Below are 24,056 nucleotides of genomic sequence, written 5' to 3'. Positions count from 1 at the left end.
CTCTCTCCTTCTGTTTCTCCACCTGCTGTTTGCTTTAAAAAAATAAAATAAAATCACACGAGCACAGGAACATGTGAAAGCGCCTTGATCAAGGATCCGACCATTATAAACAAAGATAAACACTGACCTCACACAACTGCAGGTCAAATGCAAACACACCCATTTCACAAACACGTGCTTTTTGCTCTGACTGTGATGGGCATAAGGATACATTTAGTCACTGCCCCATGCAACATGACCTCAAATAACACAAAGAAAATATTAAGCTGTTGCAAAGCATCTCTGAATTCAATATTCTGGTAAAAGATGGACTCTCCACTACGAGCCATGACAATGAAAACTTTAGAGTCCTATTAAACATGTGGCCCGGAGAACACCTTCATGCACCGTTTGCTGCCAACAGCAGCGAGGTTTTTACTGGTGTGCCTCGGACCACTCCGTAATTAAAACGGCTGGCCCCTCCCACCATCTACCAGTGTCTAGCTGACATATGGCAGTGGAGGTAATGCAGACAAAGTCAGATAGTAATTTGTGTGAGAGACCATGAATAAACTAATTAAAGAAAGCCAGCTGATAAGAACCATGAACATTTTCATCCTTCGGCAGATCCTTTTCAAATCCAATTCCAAAAGAATGAACTTAAAATCCAATATGGCGAGGACATGGAAACCATTTAGCTGTTGAATAACGCTGATGAACACTTTCATCGCAATTTGCATACTGTGGATTTTAATTTATACAAAAAAACAAAACAAAAAAAACAAGCAAAGTTTTTATTGTGGAAATTGTGAAATTATGTAATATTGCTATTGTGAGACTGATGGATATTACTAAAGATCACTATATCACTGCACCACAGATGCAAATATTAAAATGCTGAGTAGAGACATTTGCAGACAAGCCAATCATTTATGCAGTTTTGCTCTTTCCCCCTCGCTTATTATAAGTCAGGCATTCTGTAACCACGATAAGTAGGGATTTCCAACTCGAGCAGCAGGATAATGATTCACTATCCTCTGATTGGTCCAACTGGACCACTTTCAATGTCCTGTGCAATTCAAGGTTAAGTCAAAATTGGCAACAGGCATAAATCTACTCTAGCAATATCATCTGTCTATAAGAATGCTATTATGTTGTTTATACAATAACACCACATCATTAGCACCAACACTGTATTCAAGTGGTTTTTTTCCTGGAGCAGAGAATGAAACTTCAAATGTCTAATTCCACTTTGAAGCAGTAGATATGAGAGAAATATGTGGCATTAGAAAATAAATGTGCTTTCAAATAACTGTTGCTATATCAACACTAAGAAAAAACACATCAAAGACACCAGGCCTCTATTCCTGGATTATCCAACCAGAGAAGATACTGGTTAGTGATAGAGGGATGCTGATGAAGCTACAGGTACTATATTTACTGCCTTTATTGATCCAGTGGTCATGAGATACTACTAGGCTATTCATCGTCTTATATGCTGGTAAAAAGAAGGCAAATCTACTTTTTGAGGTTTGCGAAGACATGTTATCTATCATCCAAGAGGCTTCTTAAGTAAAAAACAAAAAGGTGAATAGAGGTGGTGGCTTATGATACCAGCTATCAGCCACTTACAATGCAGTCTTAAGACCTCCTCCCAGGTTCTTTAACTCCAACACTCACACCTAACCTAAATGGATCTCAATAGGCAATATGATAGAGTGGGGCAAGGCCCTACATTGGTTTTACCTTTAACCCCTGGTTATGCTAATGACACCCCTTTCTTCACACCGTGGCTTATGTGATGACTCACATGATTGATAGGTCAGGACCACCTCCAAAGACCGCAATCCCCACTAGGGGTTAACGCTGCATTCCAGAAACCACAGAACTCGGGAGTGACACCACTCCTGAGTTAGCATGTTCCCAAAAACACGAAAAACCAGGTAGAGCGATCCAGGCATTACTAGCAGTTCAGCAAAACACTTGTCTTTTGCACTTAAAAGCACATTCATGGATATGGCCTGGTCAGTGCTCTGAGTATGGCTTATTTAGTGAGTCACAAATACACAACAGTGGCATTACAGAGAAGTTTCAAAGTTCTATGTTCAATGCCGCCATCATGGACTGTTAACTCTGGGCTGCTCAAACTTTGTGAGTAGGACATCAGAGTTGAGAGGGTGTTCCTACTGGGAGCAGGAAAAAAATCCAACTTTCAACTTATTCAGGAACACACCATAAATGTGCGAATAAGTGAAGAATATTCTTGGATGAGCGGTAAAACGTCTTCACAAACTTGACCCTACACAGACTACACTCTCCATTGTGGAAACGGCAGATATTTTTTCCCTTGATCTAACTGGACGTTACTTGACAGGATGGGTGGTGCGTGCAGCATGCCTAACTTTGTGTCAACTAGTCGATGATTAGTTTGGAAAGAAGGCAGAAGAGCGGGATGAACAGAAATGTTGTGTGATTAAACAGATGAAGTCATGATTAAGGTTTTTCAGGAACAGGATATGAAGCAATCAGTCCTGCTAATTGCACGGCCAATATTGGTTTAAAGACAAACAATCAGGCTTAATTAGAAACAGCGGTAAAGGGTCTGTGTGAGGCAAGCAAACTCATTCATACATGGATCTAAAACTAATGAAGCCTGGATGTGAGACGGCGGTTTGCAATGACCTAAACGAAGAGTTTTCTGATTTTGTTTGGATGCTTACACAACACTGTCCCCTGGTAATGGTAATACGCTACTGCTTAAACAGTATTTAGGGATGGTTAATCATGTGCATAAGACTGATCAATACTGATGTTCTTTAAGAATATCGTTGCTGATGTGAGGATGAGGAAGAGCACTGGATAAATGACTGATGGTCACGTACCCTAGAATCTTCTGAAGATGTATACTGTACTTGGACAGACTTTGATGTATGCGTTTGTATGATTCCTTTAATTATGTGTTTTGATGCAAGTCTCATACATTTCTTGAATGCATACTTATTAAAAAGAACGGAATGTGAAAGACACAAGAAGGATTCAGCAAAAGACATGTCATGAACTCACAAGGCACAGCGTGACGGTAGAGGTTGTCTCTGATGGTCTGCTGCAGTTCGTGGTCAGGCGAGGACTTCTGGAAGCGCTGGCTCAGATACTGCTTCAGGTCCTTGGTCAGCTTGCTTCCTGTGATTGTGAACACAAATGTATCAAAACAACTGAATTAAAAAGCAGGCCAGCACACATAAAAACATCACAAGAGCCAAAATGACACTGTTAATCCACAGCGGAGCGTCAAATGACCACACCGCTTGGCTCCTGTGAAAAGAAATACACAGGTTTGTCCTGCAACTACAGTAAAGCTTGATGCTGAGCGAGTGCACAGCCGTGAATTGTACACTTGCCATCGTCACTGAGAGGGGGTAGCTGGCCGCTCACTCTCGCTCCAGCAGGCCAGGACCAGCCAAATCTAAGACTGCTAGCACCATGGCTAACACAGAAGCAGCCCTCCTACCGTTTAGCCATCTGCACCTCAGACACACATTAGGCAACTAAAGGGCAGCATGAGGGGAAAGTGTCCATATGTGTGTGTGTGTGTTTGCTCCCGAATCTGTGCCTGTGTGTGGTTATTACAGATACTGTCCACGTTAGTGGCAGTTCCACGCCTGTTCAAACGCATCACATGCAGTCTGAGAACATAACAGAGAAAAAAAAAAAAAAAGAGCCGAGATGTCTGCCGTCACCCTAAACAGACTGAAAAACTGGGTTTTATACTCAATTTATACTCGATGACAATTTCATGATCGAATTTCGTGACAAGACTCCTTCAGGCAACAACAAACATCTTATTTTCTTCATTAGTGTATGTCCCATTACTCATTATACAAATGATGTATCTCCCATCTTTGCATGGCTGCCGAGACCATTTTTGGTTGTCTTGGGCAAACAACCAATCATAAAAGGCCCTGGTTTCTGTTTCCATGGAAACTGTGTGTACGTGTGTGTATGTGTGTGTACATGCGTGCCGGTGTGTGTGTTTAATAAGATGATTGAGATTGTTACCAAAGTACAGAAGAGCATTCTGCATTGGTTAGCAGAAAATATTGTTTTTGTTTTTAATGATGTGAACCTACAATGGAAGCACACCATGCACAGGTATGGTGCGCCTGCCTTTTATTTGATTGTGACCAAATATTTTGTCTGTGATGCATGACAATATACATGAAGAAGCACAAAGTAGATGCAGAAACATATGGGCAAATTATCAAATTGTGGTTTGGAAGCAGTCGGGTAATTAAAATGTCAGCATAGAACACATTTAACTGTTGTTCCTCTGAATTTGCAGGTTTTTTTCCTCATCTTCATTTTTCTGTTTTAAATAAAAAGTTCAAATTTAATATTTCTCTTAATTTGTATAAAAAATAAAAAATTTAAAAAAAAGCGTCTGTAGATCACACTCCTTACTAGAAGTTAATCCAGCTCCGTGTATTGAAATGTAATTGACTCCGTTATAAATAAACTGGGGTCTTCGACCACTGCAAACGTGAACAGTTATAAATCAGTTATAAAGAGGTCAAGTCTTCCATCACTATCTGAGCTTGCTGTTGGGAGGGTATGCTGCTCCTGGCACCGTCCCATACAGACATATCACTCAGTTGTAATCCTCACAACAGGTCACAAGCTAACTCTCACGCCAACAGAGAGCCTAACGCACTCTCTGATGTGCTCATGTACACAATTACTAGAGAGCCGTGGGTACTCCTTCCTGCCAGACTTCAGACTGATTGTGTGACCCAATGTGAAATTTGGACTGGACTCCCTGCAATATCACTAAAAGGTCACCCAAAGTGAATGACGGCACAACATAGTACAATTTAGGTTTTTCCTAGTAATGTTAACTCAATATTGTGGTATATTTTTAGCCATAAAGAGGTGTAGCCACTAATATGAATCAAGATCCAAAAATGCTGAATTCTGCAGTTCCAATCAGGCTCGAAACCAAGTGCTCATCAAACTCAGCAGCAGCTTTTGTGCATCATCAGTACACATTATTTTGGCTGATTAAAAGATGAGTCACTCTTTCAGATGAAGCAGGCCGGCTTAAGAAAGCTAGCACAATCCTTTTACGTGGTTGGTGATGGGTGTGCCATCAACAGCACCTCAAGGAGCAATTGCATAAGAGCTAATCCAGTTACATTGAGTCTGTCCTCCCCCAACTCTCTCTTTGTGTGCCATTATCTTGATGGAACAACGATGCTTTCGTAAAAATGAGCAGCCATCCTTCAAAGTCACAAAAGTATGAATAACAAGACCCTAAAGGACTGCCAGAGTAGTAAATGATAAGAAGATAATCAACATGTCCCAATGTAATTAAGTAGATAGCGCTATCTGTCATCCTTCTGCTCCTGTACAGAGCTGATAATTAAGGCTATCCACTGATCCCCACCTGGTGTCAAAATATGGCATTTAACAGTAAGCATTTAGGGGAAAGTCTGACCCAATTTCAACTACCTGCATAGACCAGGCTGGTACTAAAGCTCACCATTACAAAGAAGCTGCTTAAGCCTTTTTTCCCTAAAACTGAAATTACCTGCTAGAGCTCCATATTAAGACTCTATGCCAAAAGTCAAGTCCTAATATATTTCATCTGGCACATCTGAAAGGAACACAATAAAACAAAGCAAAATAAAAATACAATTAGGATTTGTTCAGGATACAAGATCCAGATGTGAGAAGCAAATCAAGTCAACTTAGATGTTACTTGCCTTGGAACTCAAGGCAAATACAAAATAAGGAAAAAACAAAACTCTGAATCAGTCTCTTTTCAGAAATCACAAGGCCCACAAACTATTTTTTATCTAAAGTCTGCATTTGGCAGCCAAAAGAAACATACAGCTAGCTAACAGTAGAACCTGGCCGAAGGAGATGCTGATAATATTTACATCTTTTCACACTGTCGAGCACAAGCTTCCCATCACACGTTAAATTATTCTTTTCTTCTAATGTAGTTGGACACTACGAATTCTCCTGACATTTAAACCTTGAGTGGCAAAGTTAATTTTAAGGTCCACCAGAAAGGACAGTAGAAGTACAGCCAAACCCCCAATCTTCCTGCACACTGTGGTACTATTACTTCCATGCTTTAAACGCAAGCCAAATAAAAGCACACCATCTTGAACAATGTTCTACAAGAAGTGCAGGATGAGTGACCACTAGCTTTTCCTTGGCCGGTACCTGGTGTCTGCTGGGACCAAGTATGCATGAGGTTCGGGAGTCAAATGAACCTCTTTCTGCAGCTACACGATGCACTCTGTTGTTTCTGGTATGAGGTCAAATACCATCCGACCACATTTCCTATTGCCTTTCCCTTCCCAGCTGAGTACTTTAAAACCACTATCCTTAAGTGATCCAACAACGTGAGATTCTTTTGTGTCTTTTGCCTCCAAATATGTTTTGGTTGATGAAACGGTAGTAAAAAAAAATTAAAAATCCACTGTTATTGAGTGGATAGTGTACCAGCAATCTGTCAGGTCAACATGATACCTCTCATGATCACCTCTCCTTAAACCTTAAAGACAGCTAGTCAGCTCCTTAAAAAGACTGCCAAGTATACATTTAAACCATTAACTGCTACCAAGGTGCTGTTTTGGTACCATCTATATAATGACACAGCACTCTGGCTGTGATGGCAAATAGCGCCGCTTCTGTATGTAAAATGAACATCTTAAAAATCTTTCAGTTTTAGTTTTGAGCTTTAATTTCAGATAGTTTTAGTTCTGATGCCCTGATGATTTTACCTGTAATTCAGTTAACACAAAAACATCACCGAACTCTATGAACCTGCCATGATGGAACAAAGAGCAGGCAGGCAGCAGACTAGAATTCAGAGACCATTTAGCCCAGAGGCCACCCACCCAAATCATACTGCAAACACATAATTAGAAAAGACGTATCCCTAAAACAAAGCCCACCTGTTATAGATTTTCCATAATCCCACTGAAACAAGCGAGATTTTCTAACCGGAGACGTGCGATCTACAACAGAAGGGAGGTGAGCGAGAAGGTTTTTTTATACAAAACAGAGAGAGGAAGGGTCTGTCACACAGAACGTGAACATCAGAGTAAGCCAGGCAAAACATCAAAAGAGTTTTTAGACATAGCTGAAATGTGGAAAGCCCCTCTACTTTCCAGGCATCTTCCCCCACTGAACCCAGCCCGGCACCCCTCGGCTGTGATCAGCCAGCCAAGTCCCTGCTCAGACATGCATAGCCAGCCGTGGCACCAGCTAGACCCTCCACTGGCAGTTGACATCTGTATTCACAGCATGGAAAAAGCAAACTTCATTGAAACTCGATCCTCCTTGCTCGCGGGGCAGCCTTAGTAAGAAAGGAAAGGTTTGACCGATTTCTGCTGATTTAGTAATGGGAGGAGTCACGCACCCGTTACACTCTAGACAAGGAATGGCATTGCATAGTGGGGGAGCCCCCAAAAAGCTGGCTCGATATCCAGCAACCTACAGCTACACGTTGGCTACATAACCCTGCTGCTGATCCTAAAATTAATCTTACATGTTTGCACAGTTTTAAAGTCGCTGAGGCTGTCCATTCAGGACCTGGGCTCAGGCCAAAATCCAAACGTACTTAAAGTTGATTACTTTTACTGGAAGAATCCCATAATGGAAGTTTGACATGCTCTACATGTAATTCCAGACAAGTACTCGCATATGAGAGTGTGTTTTTCCCCGCTCACATTACTCTCAATAACTTGCAGAAAACAAACTATCATTTCTAATTTTCTCCGATGTGGCAAGAGGAAAAAGATGTCAAAACAGACTGAGTGCTCATGCCACAGCTCAAGGAAACATAGCACTTATAGGCCAGTTGGTACATCTTTCTGTCCACTTTGATACAGAGTGAGAAACCTCGGCAGCCGTTGGATTGATCATCAGTTTTCATCGATGCTGCTTGCAGGTAGAACCCACCATCTGATGGTGATGCCCTCACCTGATTTTTAACATTTTGCAATAGTCTGCATTGTGATTTATCACCTTTTTGTTCAATTGCAAATTATGTCCATGAAGTTATTTCATAGCTGCAAAATGACTTTGTAAAACATATTAACCCTGGTACTAAAACCTGCAGTGAGATAGAGTTTATTTACAGTTGGACATCAGCATGCTGGTCTTATTATAACCATAAATTCCCCACCGCTCTGAATGAAATGCATTTCCTGCACTGCTTAAAAGGCTCTTTGTGCAGAGGCATCTAACGATTTTGACCGCAGGTTCGGTCTTCGCAGCGGGCAATGGTAGATGCAATCGTCCTCTTTACACAAAGCAACACAAAGTGACAAAGCAGAAAACACTGTCATATGCCAGCGAGGATGCCAGCCTGTTTTACACTTAGCCAAGCCAGACTTGGCAGTGCCACCATGTTTGGCTGGGCACTGGGTGTCGTATCGATGTAGAATACACAAACAGTCTGGCACACAAGGTAACAAATAACTTTTTTTCCCTCCGTCCTCCTCTCATGAATTGTCTTTTGAACATCAAGGGGCATGTTGCCAGGCAAAAGCTATGATTAGAACTAAATCCTCCCTTTCTCTGGGCTGTTTATTGTTAAATTTAGTTCCTCCAAAGTGGGACATAACCGGCTTTAAAGTCAAATGGATTCATGCCATCCCAACTTGACCTACTACAAGTTAAATTTAGCTATGTACACAAGCTGCCCAGAGTCATGTCTTATATAATCATCTCTTAAGTGAGCAATCCATCCATGGCTCTAGTTAATCAGATAATCGGGGCTAATCAGCATTTAATTGATTTAACTCAGCAGCTATCTACACTTAACATTTTCATCACCCCTGATCAAAGCTTAGCCATATGTCATAATGATTAAGAAACAGGCAGAGAAGTCAGAGAGAGCCGAATGTGACCCTCGACCAGTGACCTCTAGATAGTTCACATCCATATTATCACCGATAACTAAACCACCATGGTTAGGTCTGTGTGCACCAGCGGAGATTATGTAGATCCCTGCGGGTGAAAAACATGGTAAAATGAGGATGGCAGAAATACTTTCCCTTCTAAGTTTTTTATTAAGGTCGTTGTCAAGATATTACTATAATGAACAGCCCTTTGAAAAAGAACTCCCAAACCACCAGGCAGAGATTTCACATTCACAGAGCAGACAGGCATGTGTGTCTGTGCGAACAAGCCCGTCTTTGAACTCAACACTACCCCCTAGGTTGCTCTATTAGATGTGGCTTGCATCACAGCAATAGATGGGCTCTGTATCCATAGCAACAGCTGCCAGATGAGTACAGGCTGTGGTAAAAGGTGGTGATGGGAGACAGCAAGGCATAGTCTGCTGCCCCCCTCTGGACTATCAATGCTTTACAAAAATACAAGAAAAAGCAAAGAAATGGATCAAGAGCCACATTAAGAACAGTGACACATGGAACTGAGTTTTTAATGTAAATGTGCTGCTCGGTGCAATATAAAGAAATTGCGACTTACTCTAAACGTATGCATGGCTACTTCACATGTAAAATATTGCTTGAACTGATAAAAATGTCAACAAAGAGACTGAAATACTACAGCTACAAAGACTTCACACTAAACAAGAACTAAAATGAAGTTTAGAGCTTAAAGGTAAAAGAAAATAAATAAATAATCTGCCGCAATAGTTACAAGATGAGCTACATGAACCATAAATCTGAAATGGCTATAGTGAGACATCGGTACTATAACCTCACGGACAAATTACCGATGCAAAACTGATTGAGGTGTGTGGATGCTAAAAAGATTAGTTGAAAAACAATGTTGAGATGTATACCTTACAGTTAACTGAAAAATGTAATCAAGTCTGCACATCAGAGGTACTGGGAACTCTGTGAAACTCAAAAGTGGTCTTTGCAGTGACTAACTGAAGTGAAAAGATCACAGACTGCCTTCAGCGCTCTGAGACGCGAGTTTAAGTCAATGTGTTGGGTTTGCAGTTTTGTGTCACGATTTCTTTAAAAAGAACTGCTAGCGGCCTCGCGTACGCAACCATGCAATTGTTAGACACAGCATTATGGATACTGTTGTACTCGTGCGTTTGCAACAAATCGCGTGAATGTGTGACTGAATGAGTTTTCGGTCAGAGGTAGGGGTACGCCGCTTCTCAATCAATGCCTGCATGAGGCAGCGGAGATCTAAATTGAGGACTAAATGCACTCAGATGCTGAATAATGTATCTGGATATGACTTTGACTGAATGACAAAGCCATCTGTTTTCTCAGAGGAAAATCCATTTTCACCAGCATTTTTGTTCCCCCTAACCAGCCCAGTATAGCAAGAAAAACATCAGAGCCCATCAGAAAACATAGGTTGTCCTCATAATGTCAGAAACGGTACTCAATTAAGTGCAAATCAGATCTTTTTTATGAGAGGTTGCTACACAAATTGCTTGTTTGCTAGCATGTTTCTTGAAAATCTTCACAGCTGAGTGAGTCTCAAATTAGGTGCATCACTTTGCAGCCGAGGCTGTGAAAGCGCAGAAGATGCAGGACGAGATATGGTCTTTTTGGTGCAGCATCTGTCAAAGTTTGGTACTTTGACAGATGCACCTCGTTGAGTCCAGATCAGAAGAAAAAAAAAAAAAAAAGCATATCCAACACGATCAGGGTTAAGTCTCTGACACATTTTCAATCCTGTCTATATGGTTGCGTGTCCCAGAGCTGCTTGCCTGTTTACTATATTCCTAGATTGCTTTCATTGATTGCAGTCCTTCACAGAGGGGAAAGAAATCCTCAGAGGATTTACATCAGCATGTGGGGCGGCAAAAAAAGGCTGCAGTAGAGATATCACTTCCTCATCTGCAATCTGACAGTGGACTGTGAGAAGCACATCATGCGACCATGCACAGGTTTGAGCACTGTGTGTGTGCTGCATGCATGTGAGTGACGTCGAGTTGGTATTTGTAAAAGGCCATTATTTACACAATATGAGCACCTGTCTGATGTGACAAACACCAGCAATCCGCTAGCCAAGGACTCAGACACTATAAATAATAACAACAGTGGCTGGATCCAGATTTGTGTGGGTGCTGAACAGTGCCATAAGTTCTGTGTTATTAATATTGCTTTGATGCCTCCTACATACAGTATGAGCCTGTGCGAACAAAGAGGCTTCCAGATTAGGCTTATGAGTGAGAGGACCCATCATGCATGGATCTGTATATATTTACAGTCTCCATGATCACCACAGAACCAAAAAAACAAAATAAAGTTAATATGCAAAGTAAATCAACATCATAATAACTGCTTAATTAAGAGGTTCATTTATTTAAAGCCAGGATTTACTCAGCTAACAATGAGATTATTGACTGACTGACGTAAAAGCCTCTGAGACAAGTATTTTGGAGATAATTGCCTCTCCATCACCGTCCCTAATGCACTGACAGGCAACATTTCAAGACCAATGAATGTTCTAGTCTCCTGTGACAGTCCAACTGATTGGCCCTCTGATACGAATAAGGTCCCCGGCTGGAAAGGAAGACCTGTGCTTTAAGCCAGACACAGACAAGGGAAGCACAGGACTGTGATACGAAGGAAAAATCCACTCAAAGTGGAAGATGGCAAAAACGTGTAAGATAAATAAGAACAGGCAGTAAAATGTTTACACTCAGTGAAAAATGTGATGGCAGAGGTCTCTGTGTGCACATAGGGAAGACAGACACAGAGATAAGGGGGATCCTGGGACACAGCCACCTTAAACCTTCAAACACAACAACTGTCATTTAGCAAAGTGCTCTTTTTGTACAATCACAAGCAGAAAGACATGTGGCAGCTGAAGAAAAGCCCATTTTAGAACAACTCGCCACTATAAATAAAAGCCCTGCTCTGTTATTAACCTGGTTACGGCATGACACATGGATTTTTCTACTCGATGATTTATGCAAAATAATACATCACTTAATGCAATTAAGGACAAGTTATGAAAAGCAACAACGACCATCAGGACCAATCAGACACAAATTGTACAATTTTTAACTACAGCATCATCAGTATCTCCCACCTCTGCAAAATGCATGCACAAGCACAGAGGTAACAGTGCTAATTACATGCCTCGTTGTGCTGCGGTTTCTCAGAGGTCCTAGATTTAGTCTGTATGTAACTAATATAATACAACCATAAGGATTATATCTGATGACACGAGCAACATCAGATTGTTGAGCTTTGAAAAGAACCTCCAGATAATAAAAAGAAACCTTTGGTCGTGATGACGCGGTTATCGAAATAGCTATACAGAACAACAAACTCCACAAAGGTCTCTAAGCTAACTTAACTATGTGCTGACCAATAAGCACCACCAAAGGCCTGTTTCCCCCCCACCCCAAGTCCAAAATTCCCATGTATGCAGCAAAAGCATGACAATAATCCAAAGCAAAGATGTGCTCAAAATATCAAGCACAGACCACCAGAGGACTTGCTGGCAATTTCTGTGACTAAGCTGAAAATGTCCATCTTTATTGGCCCTTTAGATTGCTGAGATGAATTACCATAATATGTCCTGGCCTCTCTACACGCTCTATTCCATTTCAGAGAAAGATAAATTGGTCATCTGCTGGGGTGTAATCAGAGTCAGTGTGTGAAGTCACCCCAGGACCACAGTGGGCGAACACTGCATCGACAGGCCAACCACTGGTCAAAGCCACGGATGGATTAAAGGGAGGAATAACTTAAAGAATGGGGTGAAAAGTGGCAGAATTACAGCCGTGTCACAAGCAAACTAGTAAAGCAAAACACAAAAATGTAAACAAGTCAGGAAAACATCAAGTCATAAAGAAAATAATAAAGAAAAAAGAAAATCACAGAGAAATGGGAGGCTTATTGTAAGCGTGTTCATATTAAAGACAGACCCAGAGTGAGGTACGTCCCTCCTGCCTGTCTACAACTGTACAACCAGCTGTTGGGATTCCTTGTGTTCATTGCAGATTTCCTGGCTTCTAATTGGCCACATGGGGAAGACTCAGTTATTCTCTATGATTAAACAATGTCTGCCACAGTCGGCTTCACCTCGGAGCCCAGGGCGAGCTCATTAAGTCTGCCACCAGGGGGCACATGTCACTCAGGATCATTAAGTATGAGAGACTGTGAGTGCTGTGACTGTACAGCCTGTTTGCTGATTGTTGGCTGTGTTTGCTGATGCCTTCGGTTAGAGGTGTGGCCACGAATAACAACTGTAATTACAACAGACACCTAAACAGATTCCCCAAAAGAGTCTCCTGAGCTGATCTGACAACATGCCGAGTTCAGAGGAAGAGGAATCCCACAGAGCGTTTTAAGTGAATGAGAATTTGTTTTTATATAATTAAGCCTGACCACCCTTTGGAGTCTATCCCAGCTGCCATACAGCAAGGAGGTGGGGTACGTCCAGGACAGGTTGCCAGGATAATAAGGATAATTCCAGTGTTTATTACGTGATTATTATTATTATTGTTTGCTGCACCCTTTTGTTTGCTTCTGCTAAATTGCTTTAATAAAACATCCTGCGTTTAAAAAATCCCCATCGTGGACATTCACTTTTAACTCTTTGTGAAACAGGTAAAACTTGTGTATCTAGTTAAGTGTTCTTACAGGTTACAGGTTTCAAAACCCAAAAACTTTTCGGGATTTAAATCAAATTGGAGATAAGATGCTATAAATGCAAACAAGCTGGTATGCATGCATTTTTGGGAATGTGCCTGCCAACACAAAAGTAGACAAAGTCAGTATAAACAAGAAGGTTCTTGTCATGCAAAATGTCAGTTCAATGTCACGTGTGCCCTTTCTGTGCTGGGCATCGTAGATTTATGGATATAAACTTCTTTCTATTACATATCTTGAAGAGCAGACCACCTCTTCCGGTTCTGTCTCATCTCTTTCCCCTCTTATGCAATTCCTTACTTGACCCGCCTTCCATCATTAAAATACTAATTTCCTTCCCTCTGCCACATCCTTTGAGCCATCAACATCTACATCCAATCCTCCTCTTCTTTTTCCATCCATCTGTCCATCCATGTCTCATGCCTGAAGAGGGCATGACTGACCCACTTTCCCGTCGCACTGCTGACTCAAGACACGCTCAAGATGTTGTGTGAACGCATTAAAAAAAACCAAAAAAAAACAAAAAACAAAGGCAACGCAGTCTTGCTCATGCGGATGAACACTGAAACGAACTACATCTGATGGCCGATCTAATTTTAGAAACAGGATGAGAACGCACACGCGCGCACACTTGGAGACATACAGTGTGAACGCGAGAAACACAAACTTATCCGATGTGCATCATGCTGATCATCACTTTGTCCACCTTTGTAACGCTGTGTGTTATTCTGTTGTGGAAACGCTGACAAATGTTATCTGAATACCATAGTTAAAAAAGAACAAGTATTAGAAAATACCTACTTACACACACACACACATTATGAAATTTCAGAGTTGTGGGCTAATAGGGCAGCAGTCACTGCCGGTTACGTCTACAGTCGTTTCTGGGTCAGCATCAGGCATGGCTCATCCAGCCCTGCATCCCTTAACAGCTGACTCCAGGCCAGACAGGATCTCTCACACACACACACACACACGCACGCGCGCGCACACACACACACACACACACACACACACACTTACAACCAACAGGGGCAGATGAGCGTGAGCAGTGCATTGGGTATTAACAAGACATTTACTAAACACTCAGAAGCAAACTGTCATAGCAAACAGCAGTACACCAAAATTCATTAGTTAAAAAGTGAGGCGCTCTCATGCATTCAGCACCAAACACACACACACAAAAAAACCAAACTCTTAAGCCCGAGTGCCTGCACAGGCAGCAAGTTCTCATGCATCAATTACTCCACATCACACTCCTGCCTCGTGAACGCATGTGTCCTTGCACGAGTGCATCATGCATGTGTTCATCTGCTGCCCGTACGGTTATCTACGGTTATTTCCCAGCTCTATAACACAACGAGCAAGATGAAGCCCAATGAACCATGTGCTGCACTTTGTCTGTGTGTGCGTGTGTAAGGAGACACTTAAAGTGAAACTGCGTCTATCTGCGTATGTAACTCGAGTTGTTCTAACACACACACACACACAGAGCAGGAGGAGAATGTGCAGAATCCGACTGCACACATGCACGCACAGAGACATGTGTAGCACTTAGCACCACAGTATTACACCAGAGGCTCAGGCTGGAGAGAGCCCAGGTTTGAGGACACCAGTTCACCGCCTTAATCCACTGCAAAGGTCCAATTCCAAACCACGGTGACGAAGCACTGACGAACAGGACACATCCCCCCAACGCCGCCGCCGCCGCCCAACACTGTGCTCTGCCCGTGTCGCAGCTTCTTCTCCACTGCTTCCTGTCAACAGGAAAAGCTGAACTGCTCGACTGGCTGTCAAATGTGAAAGCTCAGATTTTCCTTTAAAGTGTGCTTATCATGGACAGACCATTTCATAACCGTAATTTAAAAACTGCTGCATTTCTACCACCACCACGTTTTTCTTTGAAGGAAATTACTGGAAGAGGCCATAAAGTAAACACAAAGACATGCATTCAAGGCCAACACTTTCTCACCCTCTGTGATATAAATTACCCTGTGGAAGGAGACCACCAAACTGAGACGGTATGCCTTATCCAACTGAAAAAGAGCCTGAAGGTGGGGCATCATGGTACCACTTATCACAAGCAGATTTCATCTCTGCAGCTGGGGCACAGCTTCAGTCATGCCATCATATTATGCTTGGACTTAAAACAACTAGCATCTTCTTTTACCCAGCATGTGCACAACTTAAAAAAAGTAAAAAGAAAACAAATCCTACACCATACTGCCTAAGAATAACCCTTAAATCATCCTCTCACCTAATCTTAAACCTGTCAGCATGGACGCTGTCCAGATACCACCTTAAATCTCCCAATTTTAGAGCCAAGACGTGACCATGTGATGAATCTTTGTGATCAACAAAGACGAGAGAGAAAAGAAACTCCTTGAAAGTATTTACTCTGAAAGTGTCTTTAAAAGTTACTCTAAATATGTTACAAATCATCTCCACTATATAAAAACATACTTGAGAATATCTACAATTTGTTTGTTATTCATTAAATCTTTGTTGTTTAAAACTCTTTTGGAGCCGTCGGAGCGGCCATGTTTTTTTGCACACAATGCATTCTGGGATGATGACATGTATTGGTTGTCAGCAGTATGGGCGCTTTTGTTCAGCTAACCTGTTTTGTTTTTTTATAGTGTAGCAATGATATTAATTAATTTGCCTATTAGTGACCTGGTTACGACCTGGTAGACCAGCACTATACCGGTCATGGAGGCTTACAAGGGCTGCCCAAAGAACATCTGGATTAAGACTTACGGCTTCAACGTTCTGGTGCACTGTGTTGGATGGAGAATCTGTAAAAACAACGATATCGTAATTTCACTGTATAATAAAAATTTGAATTATATTAATGGTTTTTTTTCATGTGGTTATATGATACCATGGATAGTTGCTGCCATAAAATTGAGCTCTTTAAAACAAACGCTCTCAGTCGCCGTTGCCATTGGCAAGCAGTAGCCGCACAGACACCAGTAGTTTTCCCTGACTCTCTCGTCCTCGTGTGACGGATCGTTTTCATCTTCATCTAAACTAAGTGCTGGTTGACCATTTTCATCCTCTCTCTCGGTTTGCTCTGGTTCAAACTGGAAAGGTTGAACAGAAGCCATTTCCAGTGCGCTGCCAACTGTGAACTCGATGCGGTGCAACCGTATGACGTCACTACCCAGAGTGCATTGAGAAGTAAATAACAATGGCGGCCTACTGGTAAACCAGTTTTATATAAAATGTGCTTAAAAGGAAAACATTTGGAGTATTTTAATACCACATATATATTATCGAAAGCACAGTACATATTTTAGAGCAAACATGTCTTAAAAGCCGGGGTTCCTTTTAAGTTCTAGTTGCACAGGCCTCAATCATCCGCTGCATATACTTTATGTATGATTAGAATCGTTGTGTGATTGCTGTGTCTCAGTTTGCTGTAGTATAAGGAATAAATCTTCATGTATATAAAGACCTTTACAGCTACCTCACTTGAAGTTGAATTTCCTCCTAAAATAAACTTACGGACAGCCTATTTAATCCATTAAGCTGACTTTTCCTTGTGTTGCTGGCCAGTGGTTTAACATAAGTGGTTATGGTTCTGCTTATTATAATACATTTAACCCATATTCAGTTATTATCAGTGCAAACTGCTTAATAACTATCATATTCCTTGAGATGATTTAACTAAAATCATTTTGTGTTCATTTTTGGTAGAAACGTAACAAAGAGGCCCAGAGCAGATGAGCGAGCAGAGTCGCATGGATGATGGATGATGTTTATGTTGTCATTAATGGATTACTTTTTAAACAAAAGGCAATCTATTATGAAACGGTGCCCTTTGAATTTCTGCAACAAAAATGCTGGAGCTAAAATACTTTCAAATGAAGGACACTCGGTCTTAATGCAGCCTGATAAGAGCAAAGTCGAGAGTCCTGCAAAGCAGTGAGCCACTCAGCCGTGGGAGAACATTAGTCAAACTTGAGGATGAAACAGAGTGGAGCAAGGCAGGTCTACGTTATTGGCAGACGGGGAATCAGCGGGCTGAGAGCCAGTCATCACCATCAACTCTTTACATCGTGCACCATCGCGTGTTTGAGCCGTGCAAAAGCATCCTAACGCGTCCAACTAAACGTCAACAGCTCATCTTTCACTGCGACGGCTCGGCAGGATAAACAACGGATCGATGCTAAACATCGCTCCTACGCACACATACTATGTTACATTTTTGCATCAGTGTGAGATATTGCAGGTCAGGTGTCAGTATGATATCATCTAAAGCCTCCAGGTTTGAATCAGTTCATAGCCGACAGAATTGGTCATTCAGTGATGTTAAGTGGTGCCTAAGTAGACATTTTCTACCTCAAGTCCATCCACGGAGCATTTCCAGATATTTGGTGAATGACAAGCAAAGCAAGGGACCAAAATTTAAGGTCTCAGCTGCATGTTTCATTAGCAACAGCTTAAATTTTAATTTTCCTCTTTGGCTCTCTATGGATGAGGAGCTGTGCTAGCAGCCTTTTCAAAATTAGGGTCCGTGAACCAGTGAAGCTCTGGGGATTCTCATGAGACAGCCCAGTTGGAGGTAGATGGAGACTGATGGAGGGGTGATGGGGAAGAAAGGTACAGGCGAGGGCAGTAAGAAAGAGATGAGCACAACAAAAGCCAAGAATTTAAAGTTTTAAAGTGACTACTTCCATCTTGCACATGAAGCTGTGAACAGTTACATACTGTTAATCTCTGAAGACAGTCGAACTGGTTCGGGCTGGGAGAGCACTTGGTAAATCAAAAGTTAGCAGCAAGGCAGAGCAAGTGAAATATTTAAAGAGAACAATATCTCTAGTGCCAAACAGGATGGAGTTGCTGTTGGAAGGCAGTAAAAGTAAAATTGGAGGGAGAGGAGAGACAAAACGCAAAAGCAAAAAAAAAAAAAAAGGAAAAAAAAGTGAAGGACAAGCAAAAACAGAGGAAGAGGAAGGCAAAAAGGCAGGGAGGAGAAAGCCTGGAAGGATGCCAGGAAAGGGAGTGTGTCACCGATGTGCCCCCGTTACTCAGGGGAGGATGCGATAGGTTGACCGGGAACGCCCCACAAACTTTACATGCCGAAGCTCCCGAGGTTCTCGTGTCGCTGAAGTCACCGATTGGACAAGAACAACTACATTACAGGCTGTGTGTCTGTCACACTGTTAACTGCTGCTCAGGCTTTACCTGACACACAGCAAAAGTTGACTAATAATTGACTCTGAATAAGAACTTGCTTTTTAACTCTGAAACCAGTGAGATTCAAAGTGAGAACAAGCATCAGGCTGCCACCTGGTCACCTGCCATTCAGTAAGATCCTCGTAAATATACTAAGAACGATATTTCTCCCAGTTTACTTTGTTATACAACAAATGACCCTTAATGACTTTTAATTCAAAAAAGATAAAGTTTAATTTATTCATGAATGTCCAATAATAATCATTAAAGTGTCTTCAATTTAAATTCTTGACAGATTTTTTTTAGCAGTCCCAGATGCCAAAAACTGGCTTCCTGGGATCTCTCAAACTGCACTGAAATTGAGAGATGCATTCAAGGTGCTATAAATGTGTAGGCAAATGCTATATTCATGAGATAAATCAGTGAAAACTGCTGTATAATTCGCCTCTTCCCCTTTAGACAACTCCCCATTGACAGCTTTATCATGCTGCTGCCCAATGTTGGATTTTTCCGCGGTTCTGTGGCCAACCTTGAAAGCTCAATTCTCACAGAGACCCTGGATTTCATGAAGATCAGAAGAATGGGATAAAAACTGTACTAAATATCAGTAACAGTGACAAAGTGAGCATGGTTGCAGGCCTTGTCACTGGATACAGGCAGATACAGTCTAAATATTGTCATAATCCCCCCACTGAAAGATAAAGAAGTACGGAAAAATCTGCTCATGTTCACGACTTCCTTTCATTCTTCTGGATACAATTCATGGAGTGAAGTAATTTCTACATTGTTCTTCCTGTCACAACATGTGGATTAAAGGAAGCGTGTTCTGCTGAAAAACTGCATTCGTCACAGTTTATTTTCACCCATCTTACAGGTGTGCCACATGTGCAAGTCAAAAACAATTTCTCTTACCTGATCGCGTGGTTGAAGAGGAGTCATGGTCATTTTCAAGGATCAACAAGAAAACCAGGAAAATGAAAAAGAGAAAAAAAAAAGTCAGGTTAGAGTTCATGCCGAACCGAACTTACAGTAGCTTCTTCAAAGATTCTGTCTCAACACATCACGTCATCAGTTATGCGGCATCGTGAGCAGCTGCGATACTAGTTTGCTGACAAAAATCCATCTTCAAAGTATTCAAAGCTGCTTTTGTGGTTGTTCTCACTAAAGTTGTGAAAACATTTAATTCTGTGGCAAAAAAATCGCCAACAAATTTATTAGAATTGCGCCACTGAAAGATGTTTTTTCCTTAAATCAGGCTAAAAGGCACCATATTCCTCAAAATTCAGAACCAGAATTGGAAAAAAATATAAATAAAAGGTTAGCAGCAAGACAGAAAGAAAAGTGCATCTTAAAATTTTAAAAGAAATGTATGATAATGATTCTATTGCACTAAGATTTAAAGTTGATGTAAATGGTTGCATGTTCTGTAATAGTGGCTTGGAACATCAGCATCAGTGGGATCTACCGTGGGAAAAAAACGTAATTAACTTAAATAACTTTGATTTACTATGATTGTTTTTCTCTGCACATTTGCACTTTATTGATTTATACAAGATGAATTTGGATTTTTTATGCTTAAACTCCCAGATCGTTATATTTGCCCAACCAGTTTTATTGTTTGCTGTGTACTTTTGATTGGCAAATATCTGCCATTTTCTGTACATATGTTCAATAAAGTTTTTTAGGGGGGGAGGGAAAAAAAGAAAGAAAAAAAAAGTATTTTGTGATTTCCCCCCCCCAATGATTCTCGCCATTGTACAGTGTTAACTTACCAAGTTTACAAAACACTGGCAGTGGAAGTAGATACACCTATGGTATAAATTTTAAAATCCTAGGTGACTTCCTTCACACAGGTGACTTTCTTATCACTTTCACAATATTTTCAGAAAACCTGAGGTTGACCTTGAGGTTTCAGGTCACTGAGAGTCAATGTCGTTGAAGATTTTTTAGCAGATACACCTATGGTATCAATTTGACAGTCCTGCGTCACTTTGTTCTCAAGATAGCGCGTTCACAAACTTTGGCGTCCACGTCCAGACCAACAAAACCCCAAGTCAAAAAGTGATCTTACAGTCTTTCTGTTATACTACAGTATCAATATACTTTGGGCACTATGGGATGGGAATCGATTTTGTGGTTGGTGAGATAAGTCTGGACCAAAGACTAACATACACCTGCTTAGCCGTGCATTAATTCAGCAATCAGGCAAATGTGTAGCAACAGAGAGACTCAAAAGCACAGATCAGAAGTTGTAGAGGTTTACATCAACCATCAGAATGAGGGAAAATGTGATGTCTGTGACTTTCAATCTTTGTGACCTTGCTATAATTGATTGCAGCCAGATAAACTAGATTGAATATTTCTGACCTGCTGGGATTTTCACAGCTACACTCTCTGAAGTTTACCCAGAATAGTGCAAAAGCAAATATCCAGTCATGAGCAGTTGCACATATAGACAAACTCGTAGTACCTGTCCTACAATTGTTCTCACTTGCAATTTACCAACTCTGTCTGCTTGCGTGTTCAGAAGCTCTAGTAAAATTCATTGAAAAGACCACGATCAGCAAAACTGCTGAGGAAAGTAATGTTTACACATAAACTGAGGTGTCACATGGGCCATAAGTGAGTTCTCATTATGCTGTGGTTCAACACAGCAAAGAATATCAGTGTCATTTCGGAAAAGCAGAATTTCGAGGGAGGTAAGTGAATAAAATCCCATTACAAATCTTCACAGCCTAAGAAATTCTAGCCTAGGTGAGCCAAGACAAACACTTAACGGGTCCCTGCAGCGAACGCCATCACAGCATGTCATCACTGCGGGCCCTGGCGAGCCGGAGGAACGGCAGATGAAAATGTGGGCCGTGCTGGAAATTGAATTTGTTTTAATTAGGTGGTGAGGGCTTATGGTGTTGATGTTAGCGCTCATGCTAAGTCCCGGATGCAGTCAGAAGAGTTAGCGTTAACTTGAGCAATGTGCGGGAGCCGGCCCCAAAGCTAACATTACGCAGAGCCAAGGCTGCTGAGGCTTAGAGCTGTGTTTACCTTGGAGTCTGGCTGGGCAAATGGAGAGTTATAACTCAGCAACGCTCGGCTCATAAAAGCTAAAGAAAGGCACAAAGATTCACCAGCGTGAAGAAAACACAGTGGCACACCTAGAGCAATGACACAGTGGTGTTTAAACAGTAGCCGACTGAAGCGAAACCACTAGACATAGACAGGTCTTAAAAATCAAAATGAATCTGCCTCCCAAAAAGTAGAGAATAGACGTCGTTGCACTCACAAATCAAATCCACTAAAAACACTAATTAAAAAAAAAAAAGACCAAACAGAGGAGGAAGAAGAAAAATCAGATAGGGAGAGGTAAGTGCCTCGTTGATGAGAGCAGGTTATGAGTGTTTGCGATTTAAGCCTTGTTCGAGCAATTAATATTCTTCCAAACTGGGGCACGCTCACCAGCTCTGCCTACTCAAAAAGGTGGATCGTTAATCATCGTTTTGGAGGGGAAAGCAATCTTCCGCCAAAGAAAAACGAAATCTTCCGGCAACTGTGGGCAGGTAAGCCCCAATAAGTGTTGGGGTATTGCGACAAAAGACACAACACAGCTGATGAGAGATTGAAAACCAGGAAAGAGGAACAGACTGAGGGAGAGAGGAGGAGGGCGCCGACGCTGACAAGCCAATCTAGAGGATTCATCAAGCAGACGGGGAGACAGAGAGAAACAGACGAAGGAAAAAGGAGAGACAACCAGAAACACAAAGAGGTCAGGTATCATATCACTTGCCACACACTGTCCGTCAGAAGGATCCCCCCTGCTTCCTCCGCCTCCTCTGAGACAGTCAATTAGTGGTTTAAAATGTTGTCAAAATGACACTGAGTATTAATCAGTTTATATAAATGAAAGACAACATGAAAGAAGCCTCAAAGAGTCGTATTTGAGTGAATATGAACTCAGGTCACCACAGGCTTGCTTGTACATAGCGCGGCTTCCAAATATTAACTATGGGACAACAAGGACCAAACCCCTCTTCTCCTCGCTCTCACACTTGATTTCTCTTTGTAAGCACTGGGAAGAAACAGAAAGAGAAAAGCCCAGCACCAGTAACATATGGCAGAGTGAGCAATACTTCTGGTTTTCCGATTCTCTCCTCCTTTGCTCTGACTGTAATAACACGTTAACCTCTGGGGAACATCAGGTTGCACCCACGATTCATAGGTTTCTGAGTGTCTGTGAAGTGGAAATGTGTGCAAAGTTCAAGGTCAGGTCACAAATATGTACCCAGAATTTGGGAAGTAAGAGGAAACAAATTGTTCCTCTTCAGGAGAAGTTTCCTAAATGTTTAGCTACTATTAGTGCAAAACCTCACTCGGGTCATCTGAACACCACAATGTTACGCAGGCTTTACAAGCTGGCTACTTTCCAGCTCAGAGGAGCGGATGTTTTCACTCTTCTGCCATGCTTCACAGAAGCCATTGAACTAAAAATACTACTGTGTCTTAAATTAAGTCACTGCGTGGTAAAATACTAGCTACTGCTACCAGAAAAAGGACTTGCAACTTTGTTTCCGAGAATCGAAATGGTTTTGGTGACACAAAGAAAGAAACGCAGTGATGGTCACTTGTTGGGTGAGGAACAAGAGGACGAAAGAAGAGAAGGAATGCACAGAGGATGTGAGTCAGAGAGCAGGGGAGGGAAGAGAAGAGCTGAGGAAGAGGGTGAGCAGGAGAGCAAGCCACTTGTCCCCAAACAACTGGAACAACCCAAAAAACAGAGCAAGCATGGCAGCCTACCATGACCTTGCTAATGGAGTCTTATGAACCACTTTAGCAGATACAACCATAGACACAAAATAAACATCTCCCTAGTGCACTTCTTTAGTTTATTTCTTTGGGGTGCGGTGGGGGTGGGACTTTAATTTGAGGTCAAACATGAATACGTGCCTGAAAACTTTGCAAAAGCCGTTTTCTTTTGTGTCAAAATCTTTCAACCAAGAACTATTAAGGAGGGAAGAATTAGTTGTCCATTTATATGCAAATGAGCTTCAATCAGTGACAGCTCACTGAAAAGGATGAATGCAGTGAGGTGTGGCTAACCCCCGAATCCACTGGAGAACTTATTTTTTTGGGGAAGGGGTGTGGATGAGATGGTTGGGTGAGGGACGGGAGGTGAAACAGAGCACACAGTGATGGAGTTCTCTACTGATGAACCAAGACTTATTCCAGGTAGAGCTGGGCGATATGAGATTTTTTCATATCACGATATGTTTTTTT

At 41.6% G+C, this 24,056-nt stretch overlaps 1 protein-coding gene across 12 annotated transcripts in view; it reads right to left on the bottom strand.

The window, feature by feature from the left end:
- magi1b (membrane associated guanylate kinase, WW and PDZ domain containing 1b) overlaps positions 1–24,056 on the bottom strand; it is a 139,565-nt gene that overhangs the window by 76,336 nt on the left and 39,173 nt on the right. For all 12 annotated transcript variants that reach the window (XM_005731202.1, XM_005731200.1, XM_005731204.1 and 9 more), the window contains exon 2: positions 3,043–3,159. In XM_005731202.1, coding sequence (XP_005731259.1) covers positions 3,043–3,159 — 117 coding nt within the window. The remainder of the gene's footprint in view (positions 1–3,042; positions 3,160–24,056) is intronic.

The sequence above is a fragment of the Pundamilia nyererei genome, unplaced genomic scaffold (assembly GCF_000239375.1).
Source record: "Pundamilia nyererei isolate P.nyererei 1_Seehausen unplaced genomic scaffold, PunNye1.0 scaffold00042, whole genome shotgun sequence".
Classification (NCBI taxonomy): Eukaryota; Metazoa; Chordata; class Actinopteri; order Cichliformes; family Cichlidae; genus Pundamilia; species Pundamilia nyererei.
This window is presented reverse-complemented; position numbering and strand designations above follow the sequence as displayed.